The following is a 19383-nucleotide window of genomic DNA, read 5'->3' on the forward strand; positions in this document are numbered from 1 at the left end:
AGAGAGAGAGGGCAAGCAGAAGAGCACCAACAAGGGGAGAGGCAGAAGGAGAGAGAGAAAAAGAATCCCAAGCAGACTCAGTGCTGAGTGCAGATCCCAACACAAGGCTCAATCTCAGGACCCCGACATCATGACCTGAGCAGAAATCAAGAGTTAGACATTTAACTGACTGAGCCACCCAGGTGCCCTGTAACAAAATAATCTTGATATCATCTAAAGTGGGATAAAATGAGGTTCAATCCTTAGTGCTTCCCTCCTGCTCTTTAAGATTTCTTCTTTAAAAATCCCTCCTGGGGGCGCCTGGGTGGCTCAGTGGGTTAAGCCGCTGCCTTCAGCTCAGGTCATGATCCCAGAGTTCTGGGATCGAGTCCCACATCGGGCTCTCTGCTCAGCAGGGAGCCTGCTTCCTCCTCTCTCTCTCTGCCTGCCTCTCTGCCTACATGTAATCTCTCTCTGTCAAATAAATAAATAAAATCTTAAAAAAATAAATAAATAAATAAAAAATAAAAAAATAAAAATCCCTCCTGAATAATCCAAGAAATAGTAAAAGTTAATCAGAACTGATTCTGTCTTCATTCTACAATTTCTTTTTCTTTTAATGATACTGTCCAGGTAAGAATTAACTTCACAATTACATTTGAAGTCAATGGTCTATAAGCTAGTCCATCTAGATGAGATTTAAATGCAAATGTGGAATATGTTGGTGCATATAAATTAATCAAATGCACATATATCGGTATAAAAATATCTAATACATAATTACAAATGCTATTTCATTTTTCTATTTATTCACAAATAGATTACTAATAAAACCAACATGCAGATATTCAGTGCTGAAAAAGTAAGTCCTGAATTAGAGGTTCAGAATTCTGACTTCAGAAATGTCTCTTGCCTCAGAAATATTTCTTTTGATCTGGCCACAATTCACAAAATAGCTGCTGAAAAGAAAATTCTACAGTAATCTTAGTTTATACTAATAGAAGTCTAATGATAGAATTAAAGGCATAATCCCACTGTACTCTGGACGGGACAAATAATCTCTAAAGTATGAGGTTCAGTTCTCTGTGCTCCATTTTAAAGGAGGAAATAAATAACTGAGGGTAGATTCCAAGTAGGGTTTCTAGAATAATACAAATCCTGCACATCATTCATACAAAGTAGGAATGAAAAAACTGGGATGTTTGGCATAAAGGTAAAATTAAGAGAAATCATAAATCATAAAAGCTATCTTAAACACTGAAAGTACTGAACTAAAGAACATAGAACAGAGTTACTCTGTCAGGCTCCAGGGGACAAAATTTCTGGAAGTCCTGTGAGATCTTGTCCACCTGCCTTCATTAGGTTGAAATTTCTCATCTGTAAAATGAAGAGAATGAGTAAGACAATCTCCTAGTCTCTCCTACTCTAACAGTGCATGATTTCATTTTTACAAAGAATCAGATTTTAGCTCAACATTTTTCCCACTAGCCACTAAATTTGTCAAATAATGGAAAAAGAACTGCCTCAGGAGACTAGTAAACTGGGCATCCTTGAAGATATTCAAGCAGAATACAGAATAATCTTGCAAGAATACTCTAGAGGAAATACTTGCAGTATAGGAGAGTTACTATATAATGTATCGAGGAATGCAGTTCTAGAATCAGACTTGGGTTTGAACTCTGGATCTTGATTAACTATGTGAAGTGTAAACCAAAGCAAGTTAACCTCTGATTGTATTTCCAGGATACTTCTGCAGGTTGTTGTGAGAATTCAATGAAATGATTCAGGTAAGTATCACTGTGCCTGGCATACAATAAAAACTCAATGTATGTCTGATATCTTTATTGAATGGGACAAGATAATCTTTAAAGTAGCTTCTAATTTTAAGAACCTTTGGGGACCGTAAACATGCTGAGGTAATAACATCAAAGTAGATGTAAGGCTCTCACCTTTTATCATGCAAGAATCTCATCTAATGAGATTCATTTCCTGCTACCACAAAAACGTACCAGCCAAAAGGATCTACTTTTACTGGTAAGATACCATTTGGCCAGGATGAGCTGGGGGCCTGAGCCATCCTAGATAAGTAAGTAGCACTCAAAGTGTACTAAAAGTACAGCAGGATTATAAAAGCTTGTGGCAGTGTATAAATTAGTATACTCATGAGTTGGACAGAAACCAAAAAAACACCAAGAGTTAGTTGCAGTAACAGGACAGGGTAAACAAACATGGTTTGTTACTTGTAGTAAATTAGCTTGCACAAATCTACAAAACATTTAAACAAGATTTAAAATCAAATAGTCTAAAATCCAAAATTTTAAATGTAGTCAGAGAAAGCTTTAATAATAAGTCTGTTGCCTCACCCAGCTGGGACATTAGAGAGAAGGTATTTCGGCAAAGATTCCTTACAATTAACTGGGTACTATGTTAAGTACTTTACACACAAACACACACACACACACACATATATATATATATATATATTTTTTTTAAAGATTTTATTTATTTATTTGACAGAGAGAGAAATCACAAGTAGGCGGAGAGTCAGGCAGAGAGAGAGAGAGAGAAGCAGGCTCCCGCTGAGCAAAGAGCCCGATGCGGGGCTCGATCCCAGGACACTGAGATCATGACCTGAGCCGAAGGCAGCGGCTTAATCCACTGAGCCACCCAGGCGCCCCATATATATATATATACATATATATATATATTATTTTTTTTTTTTTACTTTACACACATCTTGTTAAAATTTTACAACCACCCTGTTATCACCACCTATACTTTATATATACGAAAACTGAAGCTCAGGGAAGTTGAACAATTTGCCTAAGATCACATTGCAGCAAAGTATGAGTTGTCTTAAAAGAGAGGTCTCTTAGAAATGAATTCTCATCCATTCAGGAGTCTTCACTATCTATATCCCACAGGGAAATAAAAAGTCTTATGACTGGAGTTGGGAATATACTGAGATGAGTACCTGCTTCTGGTAACTACTGATAAGGGCCCTGAAGAGATGGAGTGCTTTCCTATCATCAGTGTTAGAATCATGACCGTTTTGTGATCTACTTGTGTCAGTGTGGACCATAGAGATCCTATCATAACTTAACTATAATCCTACTCTGCAATTCAATTTTTCCAGCTATGTCAGTCATCCACAGGGTAAAGCCAGTGATGGGGCTCATGAGATACATATTACCACAGCTAGCCAGACACATATGAAGTGAGGCATTATCAAATCTTCCTCATTTCAGAAGAATCTCAGCCAAACGTTGAGTTCATACTTGTGAAAATAACATTCAATTCCTATTTCTAAAGAGGAGTCGTTATTCACGACTCAAAGTTTATAAGAAAAATGTTGTTTCCCCAAATTATTAGCAAGCAATGAGAGTATGAACCTATGGAGGAGATTAGGCCAAAGGATACTCAGGAAAGAGAAAATGTCAATTCTACTAACGGGATGTAGAAACTTTTAATAAAAAGTAAAATTGGATCAGAGGTACCTTTCTCACCAGCCCACTGCAGAGCTCCCTCTTTACTTAAATAAATTGTATACCACAATTTGAAGGCACTTTTGATAACTTTTATAGCAGTACTAAATTATCATAAAGTTCATTAAAAGGTTATAATGGTCTCTCAGAAACGTTAAAGTTATCACAGAGATGGTGTTCCCCTTCAAGAAGAGAAATTATCTCTATGGATATCTGATAGGAAAATGAAATTACTACTGAAGTTAGAAAAAAAGATTAAAATAATACAGATCATAATAATTTATTATATAGGATCTCAGCTGTGCTTTTAGAATCATCTAGATTAATATTAAGCTATCATTGTTTCACCTGATAACATTCATAAATTGATGTGTCCCTAACTCTTAGAGAAAATGAATATCAATTTGGTTCTGTGATAGGCAGAAAATGCAGAAAAATATATTTTAGACTTTAGGAGAAAAGTAATTTCTAATGTTTATTTTATTGAATTAGACTGTCAACCAAAGAATAATAAGTTAAAGTGGGGTCAGCATAATGATATAGAAAAAAAGGGTATGAGCAATTACTGAAAGTCTACCATGAACAGGTAATATGCTTGAGATTTTACATGTTATTTCATCTAATCTTATAATCAAATCAGTGAGGCAAGCCTCACTGCCCCATTTTATAAATGAAGCAACTTAGTCTCCAGATATTAAGAAACAAGTAGTCAATAACACACTACCAGTGACATCACTATATAGTGGTTATTTAGCTGCCTTCTAATTTTTAATTTGTTGCTTCCTTTCTCAAAAGGCTATTTATATTCTTTGAAAAGATTAACAAAACTGACAAACACTAGGCTGATGAAGCAAAAAATAAAGGGCCAAATTACTAAAACTGGGAATGAGAATAAGGACCTTATGAGGGACTGTACAGATATAAAAATACTATGAACAACTGTATGTATACAAACTAGACAACTTAACTGAAATGGCCAAGTCCCCAGAAAGACAAAACCATCCAAAAGTAACTGAAGAAGAAATTGAAAATCTGAATAGAACTACAGCAAGTAAAGAGATTAGTCATTAAAAAACAACTCACGAAGAAAAGCCTAGGCTCAGACAGCTTTACTGGTGAATTTTTATCACACATTTAAAGATTTTATTTACTTATTTGTCAGAGAGAAAGAAAGGGAGCATGCACAAGCAGGGGGAGTGGCAGGCAGAGAGGGAAGCAGGCTCCCCGCTGAGCAGGGAGCCCAATGCAGGGCCTTGATACCATGACCCTGGGATCATCACCTGAGTAGAAGGCAGTCATTTAACCCATTGAGCCACACAGGTGTCCCTAATACATATTTAAAGAGCAATTTACAGCCATCCTTCACAAACTCTTCTATGAAATAGAAAGCAAGGAGCACTGCCCCACTTACTCTGTGGGGTCAGTGTAACTTTCATACCAAAACCAGGCAAAGATATCATAAGAAAATTATAGACCAATATTTCATAAATATAGCCATAAAATCCCTAACAGAATATTACCTTACTGAAACCAGAAAAATATAGAAAGGATTTTACAGCATGACCAAATGGGATTTATCCCAGGAATAAAAGGTTTAACATAACAAAATCAGTTAATGAAATATACCATATGAATAGAATAAAGGAAAAAAGACCAATAAATTATTTCAAAAGACAAAAAAAAAGTTGACAAAATTCAACACCCTTTTGTGATTTAAAAAAAAAAAAACACTCAACAAATTAGAAATGGAAGAGAAGTTCTTCATCTGGATAAGGGGTACCTCAGAAAGACCCAGAGTTACTGTAATATGAAAGGATGAAAGACTGGAACAAGCCAAGGCCATCTGCTCTCACACTTCTATTCAATCTTGTAGTAGAGGTTCTACCTATGAAATTAGGCAATAAAAGAAATAAAAGACATTCAGATTGGAAAAGAAGTAAAACTATCTCTGCCCACAGATGACATAATAGTATATAAAGATAATGTTAAGAAATCCACAAAAACTACTAGAACTAATAAACGAGTTTGGGAAGTTGCAGAGCCTAAGTGACATAGTCAGTTAAGCATCTGATTCTTGGTTTTGGCTCAGGTCCTAGGATTGAACCCCACATCAGGATCCATGCTCAGCATGGAGTCTGCTTGAGAATCTGTCTCTCCCTCTACTCCTCCCACTCATGCTATCTTTTTCTAAAATAAATAATCCTATAAAAAATGAATTTGGCAAGTTTACAAGATGCAAGATGAATATAAAAATTAGTTGCATGTCTATACTTGTAATGAATAATTGGAAATTAAATTTAAAAAAACACTCATTTGCAGTAGCATCAAAACCAAAATATAAGCAATAATCTAATTAAAAATTGACAAATGACCTAGATAGACATTCTTTCAAAGGAGATATGCAAATGGTGAACAGATACATGAAAAGGAGGTCAATATCAGGAAAATGAAATTCAAAACCACAATAAGCTGTTACCTCATACTTATTGGAATGACTATTATCAAAAAGATAACAGATAACAAGAGATGGTAAATATGTAGGAAAAAAAGGGACCCCTTTGCACTGTTTTTGGGAATGTTAGTTAGTATAACCACTTGTTAAAACAATATAGAAATTCCTCAAGAAATTAAAAATAGGGGGCACCTGGGTGGCTCAGTGGGTTAAGGCCTCTGCCTTCAGCTCAGGTCATGATTCCAGGGTCCTGGGATCGAGCCCCACATCAGGCTCTCTGCTCAGGGGGGAGACTGCTTCCTCCTCTCTCTCTGCCTGCCTCTCTGCCTACTTGTGATCTCTGTCTGTCAAATAAATAAATTAATTAAAAAAGAAATTAAAAATAGAACTACCATGTGAGGAAGAACAAATATTATTAAAATGTTTATACTACACAAAACAATCTACACATTCAATGCAATCCCTATCAAGATACCACGTGCATTTTTTAAAAATTCTTTAAGGATTTATTTAATTGAGAGAAAAAGTAGTGTGAGCAGTAGGAAGGGGAGAGGGAGAATCCTTAAGCAGACGCTACACTGAGCAGGGGACCCAATGCAGGGCTTGATCCCAGGACCCTGAGATAATGACCTGAGCTGAAATCAAGAGTTGGCCAACCAACTCACGGAGCCACCCAGGCAACCCCAACAGCACTTTTTTAAAGCACCTGAAGAAGCAATCCTAAAATTTATATAGAACCACAAAAGAATTTGAATAGCCAAAGTAATCTTGAAAAAGATTGTGAAGCTGGAGGCTTCATAATTCCAGACTTCAAGTTATATTGCAAAGCTGTAGTAATCAAAGCAGTATGGTACTGGCACAAAAAAATAGGCACACAGATCAGCAAAACAGAAAAGAAAACCCAGAAATAAACCCATAATTAATTATTCAATTAATCTTTAACAAAGCAAGAAAGAATATCCAGTGAGAAAAAGACTCTTCAACAAATGGTCTTGGGAAAACTGGACAGCAACATGCAAAAGAAACTGAACCACTTTATTCTATCATACAAAAAATAAATTCAAAATGGATTAAAGAGCTAAATGTGAAACCTGAAACCTAAAAAATCCTAGAACAGTAACTTCTGATATTGGTTGTACCAACTTTTTTTCTAGGTATGTTTCCTGAGGCAAGGGAAACAAAGACAAAAATAAATCATTACATCAAAATAAAAAGCTTCTGCACAGTGAAGGAAACAATCAACAAAACTAAAAGTCAAGCTACTGAATGGGAGAAGATACTTGCAAATTATAAAAGGTTAGTATTCAAAAACTATAAAGAACTTATACAACTCAATACACAAATAATCTAATTAAAAATGGGCAGAGACATGAACAGAGATTTCTCCAGAGAAGACACCCAAATGACCAAGGGACACATGAAAAGATGCTCATTATCACTTATCATCGGAGAATTGCAAATCAAACCTACAATGAGGTGTCACCTCACACCTGTGAGAACAGCTACAATCAACAACAGAAGAAACACCAGGTTTTGGCAGGGATGTAGAGAAAGGGGAACCCTCTTGCACTGCTGGTGGGAATGCAAACTGGTGCAGCCACTGTGGAAAACAGAATGGAGGTTCCTCAAAAAGTTAAAAATGAACTACCCTAAGATCCAGCAATTGCACTACTGGTTCTTTTGCCAAAGAATACAAAATACAAATTTAAGGGGGAACATGCAGCCCTGTGCTTATAGTAGCATTATTTACAATAGCCAAGATATGGAAGCAGCCCATGTGTCCACTGACTGATGACTGGGTAAATAAGATGTGTTACATATATATACAATAGAATACTACCCAGCCATCCAAAAGGATGAAATCTTGCCATTTGCAACAACATGCGTGGAGCTAGAGAGGATAACATTAAGTGAAATCAGTTAGAGAAAGATAAATAGCATATGATTTCACTGATATGTGGAATTTAAGAAACAAAACAGATGAACATAGGGAAAAAAGACAGAGAGAGACAGACCAAGAAACAGAAACTCAGCAGAGAACTAACTGATGGTTACCAGAGGGGAGGTGAGTGGGGGATGGGCGAAATAGGTGGTGGGGATTAAGGAGGGCACTTGTGATGAGCACTGGGGTATGGAATTGTTGAATTAGTATCAAACACTTGAAAGTAGTATAACACTGTATGTTAACTAGCTAGAATTAAGTTAAAAAAATGGAGGGACCGTGTGATTCAGCAATCCCACTCTGAATATATATTTAGAGGAAATGAAATCACTGTCTCGAAGAGATGTGCAACTCCCACATTCACGGCATCATTTACAATAGCCAAAACATAAAAACAACCTAAATGTCCTTTCATTGATGAATGGATAAAGAAGATGTAATGTGTGTGTGTGTGTGTGTGTATTATTATATAGAATACAGAATATTCTATACATAAAATAGCATGTTGTTATTCAGTCATGAAAAAAGGAAATCTTGCCATTAGTGACAACATGGATGAACCTAAGGACATTACGCTAAATGAAATAAGTCAGACAGAGAAAGGTAAATGGTGTATGATCTTACTTACATGTGGAATCTAAAAAAACCTGACCTTATAGAAAAAGAAAGATCAGTGGTGGCCATGGCAAGGGGAGTGGGGGAGGGTTGGGGAATACAAACTTCCAATTATAAGATGAATAAGTTCTGGGGATTGGATGTAGGATGGTGACTACAGTTAACAATACTGTACTATATACTTGAAAGTTGCTAAGAGAGTAAATCTTTTAAGTTCTCATCACCGAAAAAAATGGTTAACTATGTAAGGTGATCTATGTGTTAACTAATCTTATGGTAATTATTTTGAAATAAATTATGTATATAAAATCATCAGATACCTCAGATTTATATAATTTTATGTTAATTATATTGCAATGAAGCTGGAAATAAAATAACTTAGAAACAAATTTTATAAAAGAAGTGTAAAATATACTGAAAACTACAAAATATTGTTGAAAGAAAGTAAAGAAGATCTAAATAAATGGAAAGATGTTTCATGTTCAGACTGGAAGACTTAATACTGTTAAGATGGCAATATTTCCCAAATCGATCTATAGATTCAACATAATCCCTATCAAAATCCTAGTCAGAATTTCTGTATAAATTGATAGGCTGATCTTAAAATTCATATGGAAATCCAAGGGGCACAGCAATTTTAAAAAATAGAGTTAGAGAATTCACACTTCCTGATTTAAAAACCTACTACAAAGCTAGAAAGTAATCAATACAGTGTGGTACTGGCATAAAGAGAGACATATTTATCAGTGGGACTGGCTTAAGGATAGACAACAGATTAATGGAGTAGAGTTGAGAGTCCAGAAATCAGTCCTCACATTTACAATCAATTGATTTTTCACAAACATGCCAAGACAATTCAATCCAAAGAGGGAAAATAAAAGTCTTTAACAATGGTGTGGGGACATGCATAACCCATATGCAAATGAGTGAAATTGGATCCCTTCTTCATACTATACAAGAATATTAACTGAAAATGGATCACAGACTTCAATGTAACAGCTAAAACTATAAAACCTTAGACAAAAACACTGGAGTAAAAATCCTTGTGAACTTGGGTTAGGCAATGGTTTCTTAGAAATAACACTTAAAGCGCAAGCAACAAAAAAAATTAATAAATTGGACATTATCAAAATTGAAACCTTTTGTGCTACAAAGCGCACCATCAAAAAAGTGAAAGAAACAACCCATAGAATCAGAGACAGTATTTCTAAATCACATATATATATAAGGGACTCATACTCAGACTATATAAAGAACTCTTACAACTCAACAATAAAAAGATGAATGCTCAATTTAAAAATAGGCAAAGGATTGGCACAGACATTTCTCCAAAGGAGATAAACAATTAGCCAATAAGCACATAAAAAGATGGTTAATATCATTAGCCTTTAGGGAAATGGAAATCAAAATCACAAACAAAATACCACTTCAGATTCATTGGGATAGACATAATAAAAAAGATATTACGTGTTGATGAAAATGTGGGCAAAAAACTGGAACCCTTATATGTTCCTTGTGGGAATGTAAAATGCTACAGTCACTTTGGAAAACAGTCTGGCAGCTCCTCAAAAAGTTAAACATAGGGTTAGCATATGACCCAGAAATTACACTCCTAGGTATATACTCAAAAGAACTAAAAATAAATGTCCACACAAAAACATGTATACAAATGTTCATAGCAGCATTATCTATAATAGCCCAAAGTAGAAACAATTCAAAAACATCCATCCACTGATGAATGGATAAACAAAATATAGAATCTATGGAATAGAATATTCTTTCACCAAAAAAAGAATAAGATACTGATTCATGCTACAACATGGATAAACCTTGAAAATATTATGCTAAGTGAAAAAGACAATAATAAAAAACACAGATTATATGATTCAATTTATGTGAAATGCCCAGAACAGTCTGATATATAGATACAGAGAGTAGATTAATGGTTTGGGGGGGTTGGAGGAGGGGAAGATTAGAGGGAAGTGGGGAGTGATTATAGATTTGGGACTTTTTTGTGACTCTAAAATTGATTTTGATGATGATTGCAGAATTCTGTAAATATACTAAAAAACCACTGTGCACTTTAAATAGTGAAGTGTATGGTATGTGCATTATATCTTAATAAAACTGTTGCTGAAAATAAAAGCAGTGATGAGTAAAACTCCTAGCACCTTGTCATTGATTAAGGCAACGCACCAAACTACACTGGTGGCCACTATGTTCACCTGTGGGGAAATCATTAGGAATGCTCTTGAGGAAGCAGCATGTTAACATGTATTGGAATTATTATTTTTAAATAAATTAATATATTTTAAAGGCTATTTATAGAGATCATAAAAAACCTGTAATGCTGCATAACATGCTACATTTGTATAAAATACCACATCTTTTTGAACCAATTTCAGTTATGCTGTGTAGCTTGTAAAGGTTAAAAGCTCTTGACCTGCAATGGCAACTATTAAAAATCCTCTTCTGCCTTTCTCAAGAGGGTGAAATATACACAAAAATATTTGGATGGGGGTTTAGAAACCTATTTATCTTATTATTTAAAATAAAGTTCTTTCCAAAGTACACTGCTTAATGGAGTACTCGGGTGGCTCGATCAGTTGAGCATCCGACTCTTGATTTCAGCTCAGGTCATGATCTCAGGGTGGGGAAATGGACCTGCATCAGGCTCTACTCTCAGAAAGAAGTCTGCTTGAGATTCTCTCCCTCTTCCTCTCCCTCCACTCCCACTCTCTTGCAACCCCCTCTCTAAAATAAATACGTCTTTTGAAAAAAATAAAATACATTGCTTAAGGTCTTAATTTTTAAAATCTGTTTCACTGTATCTTGAATTGTACAATATGTTGCAAGATGGCCTAAAACACTAGTTCTAGATATCATAGTTAATCCAAGTTTTGAAATGATTCTTCCAAATTACCTAGGTCCTAAATCTAATCATTCAAATATTTATTGTACTCATTTCTATATCACAAAGGCCCAGATATTACCAGCTAATAAAATACAAGATTTGAATAAATGTTTCCATGAAATCATTTGCTATAATCTTGTTACAACACAAAAGATACTTGCTAACTGGCTCCAAGGGAGAATAAAGAATTAGTTGAAACGTTATTTCAAATATAAGAGCTATTTAGTATTGAAGTACTTTTAAAATTAAATTTTAGTTTTCTCTATTATTCAGAAACACATTAGCTGTAAATGATTCCATTTTAAAAAATTTTCTTCGTTCTCTCTCTGGGTAGTCACTAAAAAGACTTAGGAAAATGTGTTTTCAGAAAAAAGTTAAAAAAATAATATTGCCAATCTTATTAGTCGTTTCTGTGTTCCAGTACCCACATATAAATTAAACAAAACCAAGAGGTTTAATATTGTAAACTCCAAATTAAAGACTTCTTTCCATTTTCATTTCCTAAGCTAAAGATTCTAAGTTCTTACCAATTTCATTCAAGCTCCACATCTCTCAGCATTCTGGTGGGTACAGCTATATAGCATCTAATAAAATTCCAGGCCACAGTCACTGAATAAATGAGCAAAGCTAAACAAATGGCATTCCTTATCAAATAAACACTAACATGATTGAGCATACAGCATTTCAATCAGTCAACATCTGCTCTATAATTGTATTTCCTATATTATAAATGTAGGGTAAATGAACAATTCATTTTTATGGATTTACTGCCTCATGCTGCCTCCTAACTGTATTTCAATTCCAGTTAGAGGAACCTGAATAAGAAAGTATATACTAAATTCAGGAAAACCTTGATTATCTACAATCTCTCAAATTGAATTCTCCACATTGTCCAGCTAGTTTAAGGCTTATTACCTTATAAACAAACCATTTTTAATTTAATCTGATGGATAGGAATGTAAACACAATACTTGCTGCTTATTTTCATAAATAGAATATGGTGATCAGAATTTAATCATTTTTGATGAATTTGGGTCATTATTATGAACATCAATTACTGTACTCTATTATAACACACTGATGCCCTCAAGGCCTATTTAAGCAATACAGGTTATTAGTCCCACACTGCTGTGAGTCCTTGGCCTGTTATTTGTTTTGTTTCATTTTGTTTTTCCAGTCTGCTTCCTTATAGTCAGCTGTCCCTCCTTCCTATCTTCTATGAGCCTAACATTTCTAAATTGCCTCGCCACAGCTGTTGGTGGAGAAATTCGATAATCATGATTTAAGCATAATGATGAGTAAATAATGAGTGAGGATTTGAGGAGCTTACCCTATAAAGTGCATGAGCCTAAGTGCATGGATTTTGTGACACATACTATATCTTCACAAAGCCTTTTCGCTTCATCCTACTTCTTAGGAGAAGTTACCAGACCACTGAATTCCAGCTGTAAGATACCATATTTGATAAACCCTCCCTTTTACCATTAGAAAAATTTATGATCTGGCACAGTCTTTAGGCAATTAAACGAAGGTTTAAGACAAATGTAGTTCTTCTGCAACTGAACATAAAAAATATAGTCTTTCTAAAAACTCAAACACTTAGGATACCTAAGAAATAAATTACATAGAGATTTAATACTTTGAAGCATGAACTTAGAAATCTGAAAATTCATATAAAATGTATATAAATAGAAGGACAAATTCAATTCAATCAGCATATATTTATTGAGCATCTAGTATGTTCAAGGTATTATACCAGACACTACAGGTGATATAAAAATGAGTAATACAGTCCGTGCTTTAAGAACTTACTATCTAGTAGGCAAGATAAGATACAAATGACTAAGGGAAAGAAAGATAAGGGATATAAGAAATGCATAAATAAGATATAATAGGAATTCAAAGAAATGAGAGATTAAATTTAGTTTGGGGAAAAGAATCAGAAAAATAACAAGGTTTCCATGGAATAAATGTCATTCAGGAGGAGACTTACAGGTCCGATGTGTTTTTAAGAGAACAGAGTAGGAGGAAGAGGCAACAGTAGTAGGGATCTCAGGCTGAGGAAACTGCAATCATTCATTCCACAAATATTTACTGAGTGGTGTTTCTTATGTGTCACTACTGTAGTTACTACAGATAGAGCAGTGAACACAACAAAAATCCCTGCCTTCATGGAGCTGATATTATGGAGGTAGAGGTGAGGAGAGTGAGAGGGGAGAATGAGAACAAACAAAAATACTAATAGTAATAACCATAATAACAGCTAACACATTAGAGCACTTTGTCAGGCACTGTTTAAGTGCTTTACATATAAAACCTTTTCATCCTCAAAACATCTCTATGGGGGTGCATGGGTGGCTCAGTTGGTTGAGCAACTACCTTTGGCTCAGGTCATGATCCCAGGCTCCTAGGATGGCGCCCTGTGTCAGGCTCCTTACTCAGCAGGGAGTCTGTTTCTCCCTCTCCCTCTTGCCTGCTACTCCACCTGCTTGTGCTCTCATTCTGTGTCAAATAAATAAATAAAATTTTAAAAAAGGAAAAAAAATCCCTGCCTTAACTTAAAAAAAAAAGAAAAAAATTTCTATGAAGTAGAATTACTATTACCCCTATTTATAGATAGAAAATAGACACAGAGGTTAAATAAAGTACAATGAGAAATGGAACCACAATTCCAACCTGGTGTGTTCATTTATAGATTCTGTGATCTTAACCATTATGTTACACCATGTAAGAATGATCTATAACATGTTAGATGCCAATTTAAACACAATATTCGAGGAGCAGTAAGCCAATTTACTTAGAATATGTAAGGGAATAATAAAGGACAGAGCTAAAGAAATAAATTGGGCTTATAATATGGAGGGCCTTGAAGGCAAGACAGAGGAGTCTGCCTGCTGAATTAAGTGTAATTGGAAGTCATCAAGATGGTCATATGATTAAAGCCTCATTGTAAAAAGGATGAACTAGGAGAAAGGCTAGGAGAGGAGATCAGATTTATGACTGAATATTTATTAAGACTACTAACATAGCCCAAGTGAAAAGTAATTAAGGAATACAACATAATGTAATGTAACAGGTAACATAATATGATTTATGGGAGTTCCAAGAAAAAGGTATAAAAAGGCACACGTGTTCATGCACACACACAGACACACACAGACACAAGTTGTTGAAAACCATTGTTTTCCAGTTCAGGCCAAACCTTGGTGTCATTTTTAAACAGATTCTTTTTTTTTTTTTTAAGATTTTATTTTTTTATTTGACACACAGAGAGAGAGCACAAGTAGGCAGAGAGGCAGGCAGCGAGAGAGAGGGGAGCAGGCTCCCCGCTGAGCAGAGAGCCCGATGCGGGACTCGATCCCAGGACCCTGAGATCATGACCTGAGCCGTAGGCAGAGGCTTAACCCACTGAGCCACCCGGGCGCCCCCTTGGTGTCATTTTTGATGGCTGTTTCCTCTCACATCCTATATTCATTCAAAAGCAAATCCAGAATCCAACAATTTTTCTTCAGTTTCACCACCACTGTCCATATCCAAGCCATCAATTCTCTCCTGGCTTAATGCAATAGTTTCTTTCCTTATTCCTGTTTTTACCCTTGCCCCACTACAGTTAATCTCAACCCAGAAGCCAGAGCTTTTTTATTAATAAAAAAGTCAAATCAGATTGCTTCTTTTCTCAAAACTCTTCAATGGCTTCCCATTGCACTTAAGGTAAAAATAAATGAATGAATGAATGAATGAATGAATAAATAAAGCCCAAGTCCTTACAGTGGCATACAAAGCCCTACCAGATCTGGCCCTCTCCCTCTCTCCCTTCACCTTCTTTGACCACACCTCTTATGACACTGTTTTATTCGCTCTGCTTCACCACAATGCCACTTTGCTATTTCTGGAACACTTATACTCCCCCATCTCAAGGCCTTTCACTTGCCCATCCTTCTGCTTGGAATGCTTCAATTGTGCCATTCCCTATCTAACCCTTTCCTGACCTCCTTCAAATCTCTGCTTAAGGGCATCTGGATGGCTCAGTGGGTTAAAGCCTCTGCCTTCAGCTCAGGTCATGGTCTTAGGTCCTGGGATCAAGTCCCAGGTCGGGTTCTCTGCTCAACGGGGAGCCTGCTTCCTCCTCTCTCTCTGCCTGCCTCTCAGCCTACTTGTGATCTCTCTCTCTCTGCCAAATAAATAAATAAAATCTTTAAAAGAATACCTTTTCAAATTGTGCACACATACACACTTTGTCTCAATTTTCCTTATCCAACTTCCCTAATTTTTTGTCATATAACTTTCATTATCTGACATTCTATATATTTCACCCACTAGAATATCAACTTCATGATGGCCAATATTTTTGTCTATTGTGTTCACTGCCTATATCCTTGGTGCATTAATCAGCGCTGGGCATATCACAATTCTAAGTATTTGTTGAATGAATGAATCAATGAATGAATGAATTCAGGAAAAACAAAACAAAAGAAACAAGGGATACTGTTGAATTAGAATTTATTGTAACAGGGCAACTGATGCAATGGATTGAGCAAGGAAGGAAAAATGGTCAAAATGTCTCCATGGTGCCCAGACTCCAGGGATGGCAGTAGCATTATCAGAGGATAAAATAGTTAGGGGAACTGACTGGAGAGGGAAAATTAATTCATTGTTAAGACATGACGACATGATGGAAAAAATGAAACAAGATGGGATTGGGAGGGAGACAAACCATAAGAGACTCTTAATCTCACAAAACAAACTGAGGGCTGCTGGGGGGCTGGGGGGTAGGGATGGGGGGTTGGGTTATGGACATTAGGGAGGGTATGTGCCATGGTGAGTGCTGTGAAATGTGTTAAGCCTGATGATTCATAGGCCTATACTCCTGGGGCAAATAATACATTATATGTTAATGATTTTTTTAAAAAAGACATGATGACATATGCTATGGGAGCATTAAAGAGAGTCAAGCAATGCAAGACTGGAGCTTAAGAAAGAGGTCAACACTAAAGATACAGATTTGGGGGTTATTAATATAGATAATAGTGTTGAAGTAGATAGAAGAAAACCTTGGGAAAGGCTTCATTTAGGAGGTTCAAAGCAAAAAAAATCAGTCAGGGAGGAAGAAAGAGAACCAAAATAATGCCATGTCATCAAGCCAAGAGTGAAGAGAGTTTCAAGAAAGTGATGGTAAATTAGTATTAAATATTGCAAGAGAGGTCAAAAGGGTTCTTAGAACAGACGGGTTGATTTGGCAATTAGGAAGCCATTAGTGACCTTTAAGAAGTGGTGTTTCATTGAAGTGGCAAGGGTAGGAGCCAAATTCTAAGGCATTTAAGAAATGCACAATTTTTTTTTTTTTTTTTAGTAAGCTCAATAGAATAAAAATGCTTATACTCTTTGCCTAATAATCCTACTCTTTGGAATTTATCTCAAAAAATGGTTCAACAAACCACAGTAAACAAATACATGAACACAAAAAGACATACATTGTCAGGCATAATAAAAAATTATAAACTATTTGAAATATTGAACTATAGGAAAATAGTAATTTATGATATATTAAATCAATAAAATACTTGTTAGCTATCATAAAGAATATGAAGAAAATCAGGAAATGTTTGATATGTTAAATAGAAAAAATAAAAATATAAATTTAAAGTATATATCATTTATCTATTCGACATTTAATTATGGAGCTCTTCCTAATATTTTAGGCACATACTAGATATACAGTGGCAGACAAAACAGGCCTTCTGTTCTCATAAAACGTAATAGTCTGTGATTAAAACTGAACAAATAGGGGTACCTGGGTGGCTCAGTTGGTTGAGCTTCCAATCACTGATTTCAGATCAGGTCCTGATCTCAGTCAGAGTTGTGAGATTAAGCCCTGCATCTGGCTCTGTGCTCAGTTGGGAATCTGTTGGAGATTCTCTCTCTCCTTTGCCCCACCTCTTCCGCTCACTCGCTTGTGTAAGCGCCCCCTTTCTAAAATAAATAAAACTTTTTATAAACTGAAAAATATATACACACATGCAGACAGAGAAAAGTATACCCTCAAATAACAAAAGCAATATGTTATGATGGCAGGATTACAGCTCTTTTTCCTCCAGTATATTTCTTTCTTTTTTTTTTTTTAAGATTTTATTTATTTATTTGACAGAGATCACAAGTAGGCAGAGGCAGGCAGAGAGAGAGGAAGCGAAGCCGACTCGCCGCTGAGCAGAGAACCCGATGACGCGGGGCTCGATCCCAGGACCCCGGGATCGTGACCCCAGCTGAAGGCAGAGGCTTTAACCCACTGAGCCACCCAGGCGCCCCTCCCTCCAGTATATTTCAAGAAAAATAGCTATTTCCAATAAAGAGGAAAGTAAATATTTATAACAATGAAAGGAAGAAGAAAGTTGAGAGGGTAGCTTGAGGGGGAAGCAGGGTTTGAGGAAATGTTTCTTAGAAGAGGAAACTTGAGCATGTGCCAAGACAAAGAAGACAGCAAAGAGACAGAGATTGAAAATCCACACGTCTTTCTTACTGCAACAGCTAATTTAACATATCCATTCTGAGAGCTCTTCAATTCCTTGGAGAATAGACTTTGAATAGCCTAGAATAACTGTCCTAGAGCTGACATTTAAATATGTCTCTTGTGAACATTAATAAAGATTCCATCCTCCACCTAAAAAAAAAGCTTGATTCAGATAATAAATTTCGCAGTAAAACTACTAAACAAAGAGGAAATAGTTACTGAATGTTATTAGCTCTCGTGAATTTCCTCAGACTATAGATGTATTCACCTCACTTCATAAACTTTGTTTCTAATTTATTTTTTCTGAATAGATTAAAATTTTGTTGTGTGTAGGTTGTCTTTTCATTATCATTTAAAAGGAAGATAATTTAATGAAAGTATGCTATAGCACATCTAACACACTGAGACTTCTTAGTTTCTTAACCTCCTCATCTCCAATGACTTTCCCATTCCATGTCAGCCACCCATGCCCTGCACTTTGGAAATTATCATCACCCTTTACCATTACATCTCCAAAAATCACTAATTCAAACATGACATTCTCTGTCTACAACCTTCAAGATTGCTCGTTCAACTACTCCCACTATCACTATTTTTTTTTTCAGCTCATTATGATCTCCAGTTCACTGATCCTTCTTCCTCCTCTATTTTCTCCCTCTTCGTCAGAATTTTTTTTTCACCTCCTTCCTTATCCAGCTTAGGTTCCATAGTGCATCACTTCAGTGACACTGTTGCCAAAACCACAAATTTCTAACCTCATTATGATGCTGTTGTTGATGAGGATGATGACACTTCTGTATTCATATAGCCAAAGTCCAACCCTTGATCATTCCTACTATCCACTTTCTTTGTACCAGTGTCTAATAGCTAATTATGGGAGAGAGTCACACATTAGGCAGATGGGTTTCAATATATAAAACTGAAGTCAGACCTACATCAGGGCTTTGAACACTGCCCACCAATCTTGCTGTGTTTTTCTGGTCAATATATTATTTTTCACTTTCTGGCATAGCTTTTTCATATTTTTTCTCCTCTCCTCAAACCTCCAGAGCACTAACCCCCAACTCTATCCCTTTTTTGAAAATAACATTTTACTTCCCTAAAGAAACAGACCATTAACTCCTTAAGGCTAGCACATAGCAGGTACTCAAATACATAATAAATGGGGAAAAAGGATAAAAACAAGAAAAAAAAAAACTTGGCATGATAACCTTAACAAAGCACTTTCTCCAGGCCTCAGTTTCCTCATCTTAAAAAAAGAGATAGGTACATAATATTACCTAAGTGTCCCCCAGCTCTAAATGCTATGGTAATAAAATTTAGGTTGACATGTCATGACCTTTGAATGCAACCTGTCCAGGAAAATATTTTCTTAAAAGTGTACAAAAAGGAGCCAGGAAATACCATCTGATGCTTGTCTTCTCAACTGGGGGAGGTGCTATAATCTCAGTGTTCAATAAATATTTACTGAGTTTCTTCTATGTCTTAGGA

General features: G+C 35.8%; 1 protein-coding gene across 7 annotated transcripts in view; it reads right to left on the reverse strand.

Annotated features, from left to right (window-relative positions):
- Positions 1 to 19383, reverse strand: part of EDA (ectodysplasin A) — a 509608-nt gene that overhangs the window by 426865 nt on the left and 63360 nt on the right. The window contains exon 2 of one of the 7 annotated variants that reach the window (XM_082716210.1): positions 1205 to 1356. The exons of the other annotated variants lie outside the window; for them this stretch is intronic. Within the exon in view, the coding sequence (XP_082572336.1) occupies positions 1279 to 1356 (78 nt within the window). The 3' untranslated portion in view covers positions 1205 to 1278. Of the gene's footprint in view, positions 1 to 1204; positions 1357 to 19383 lie in introns of those variants that run through there. 7 annotated transcript variants of the gene reach the window in all.

This window comes from Mustela nivalis (genome assembly GCF_964662115.1).
Source record: "Mustela nivalis genome assembly, chromosome: X".
Taxonomy (NCBI): domain Eukaryota; kingdom Metazoa; phylum Chordata; class Mammalia; order Carnivora; family Mustelidae; genus Mustela; species Mustela nivalis.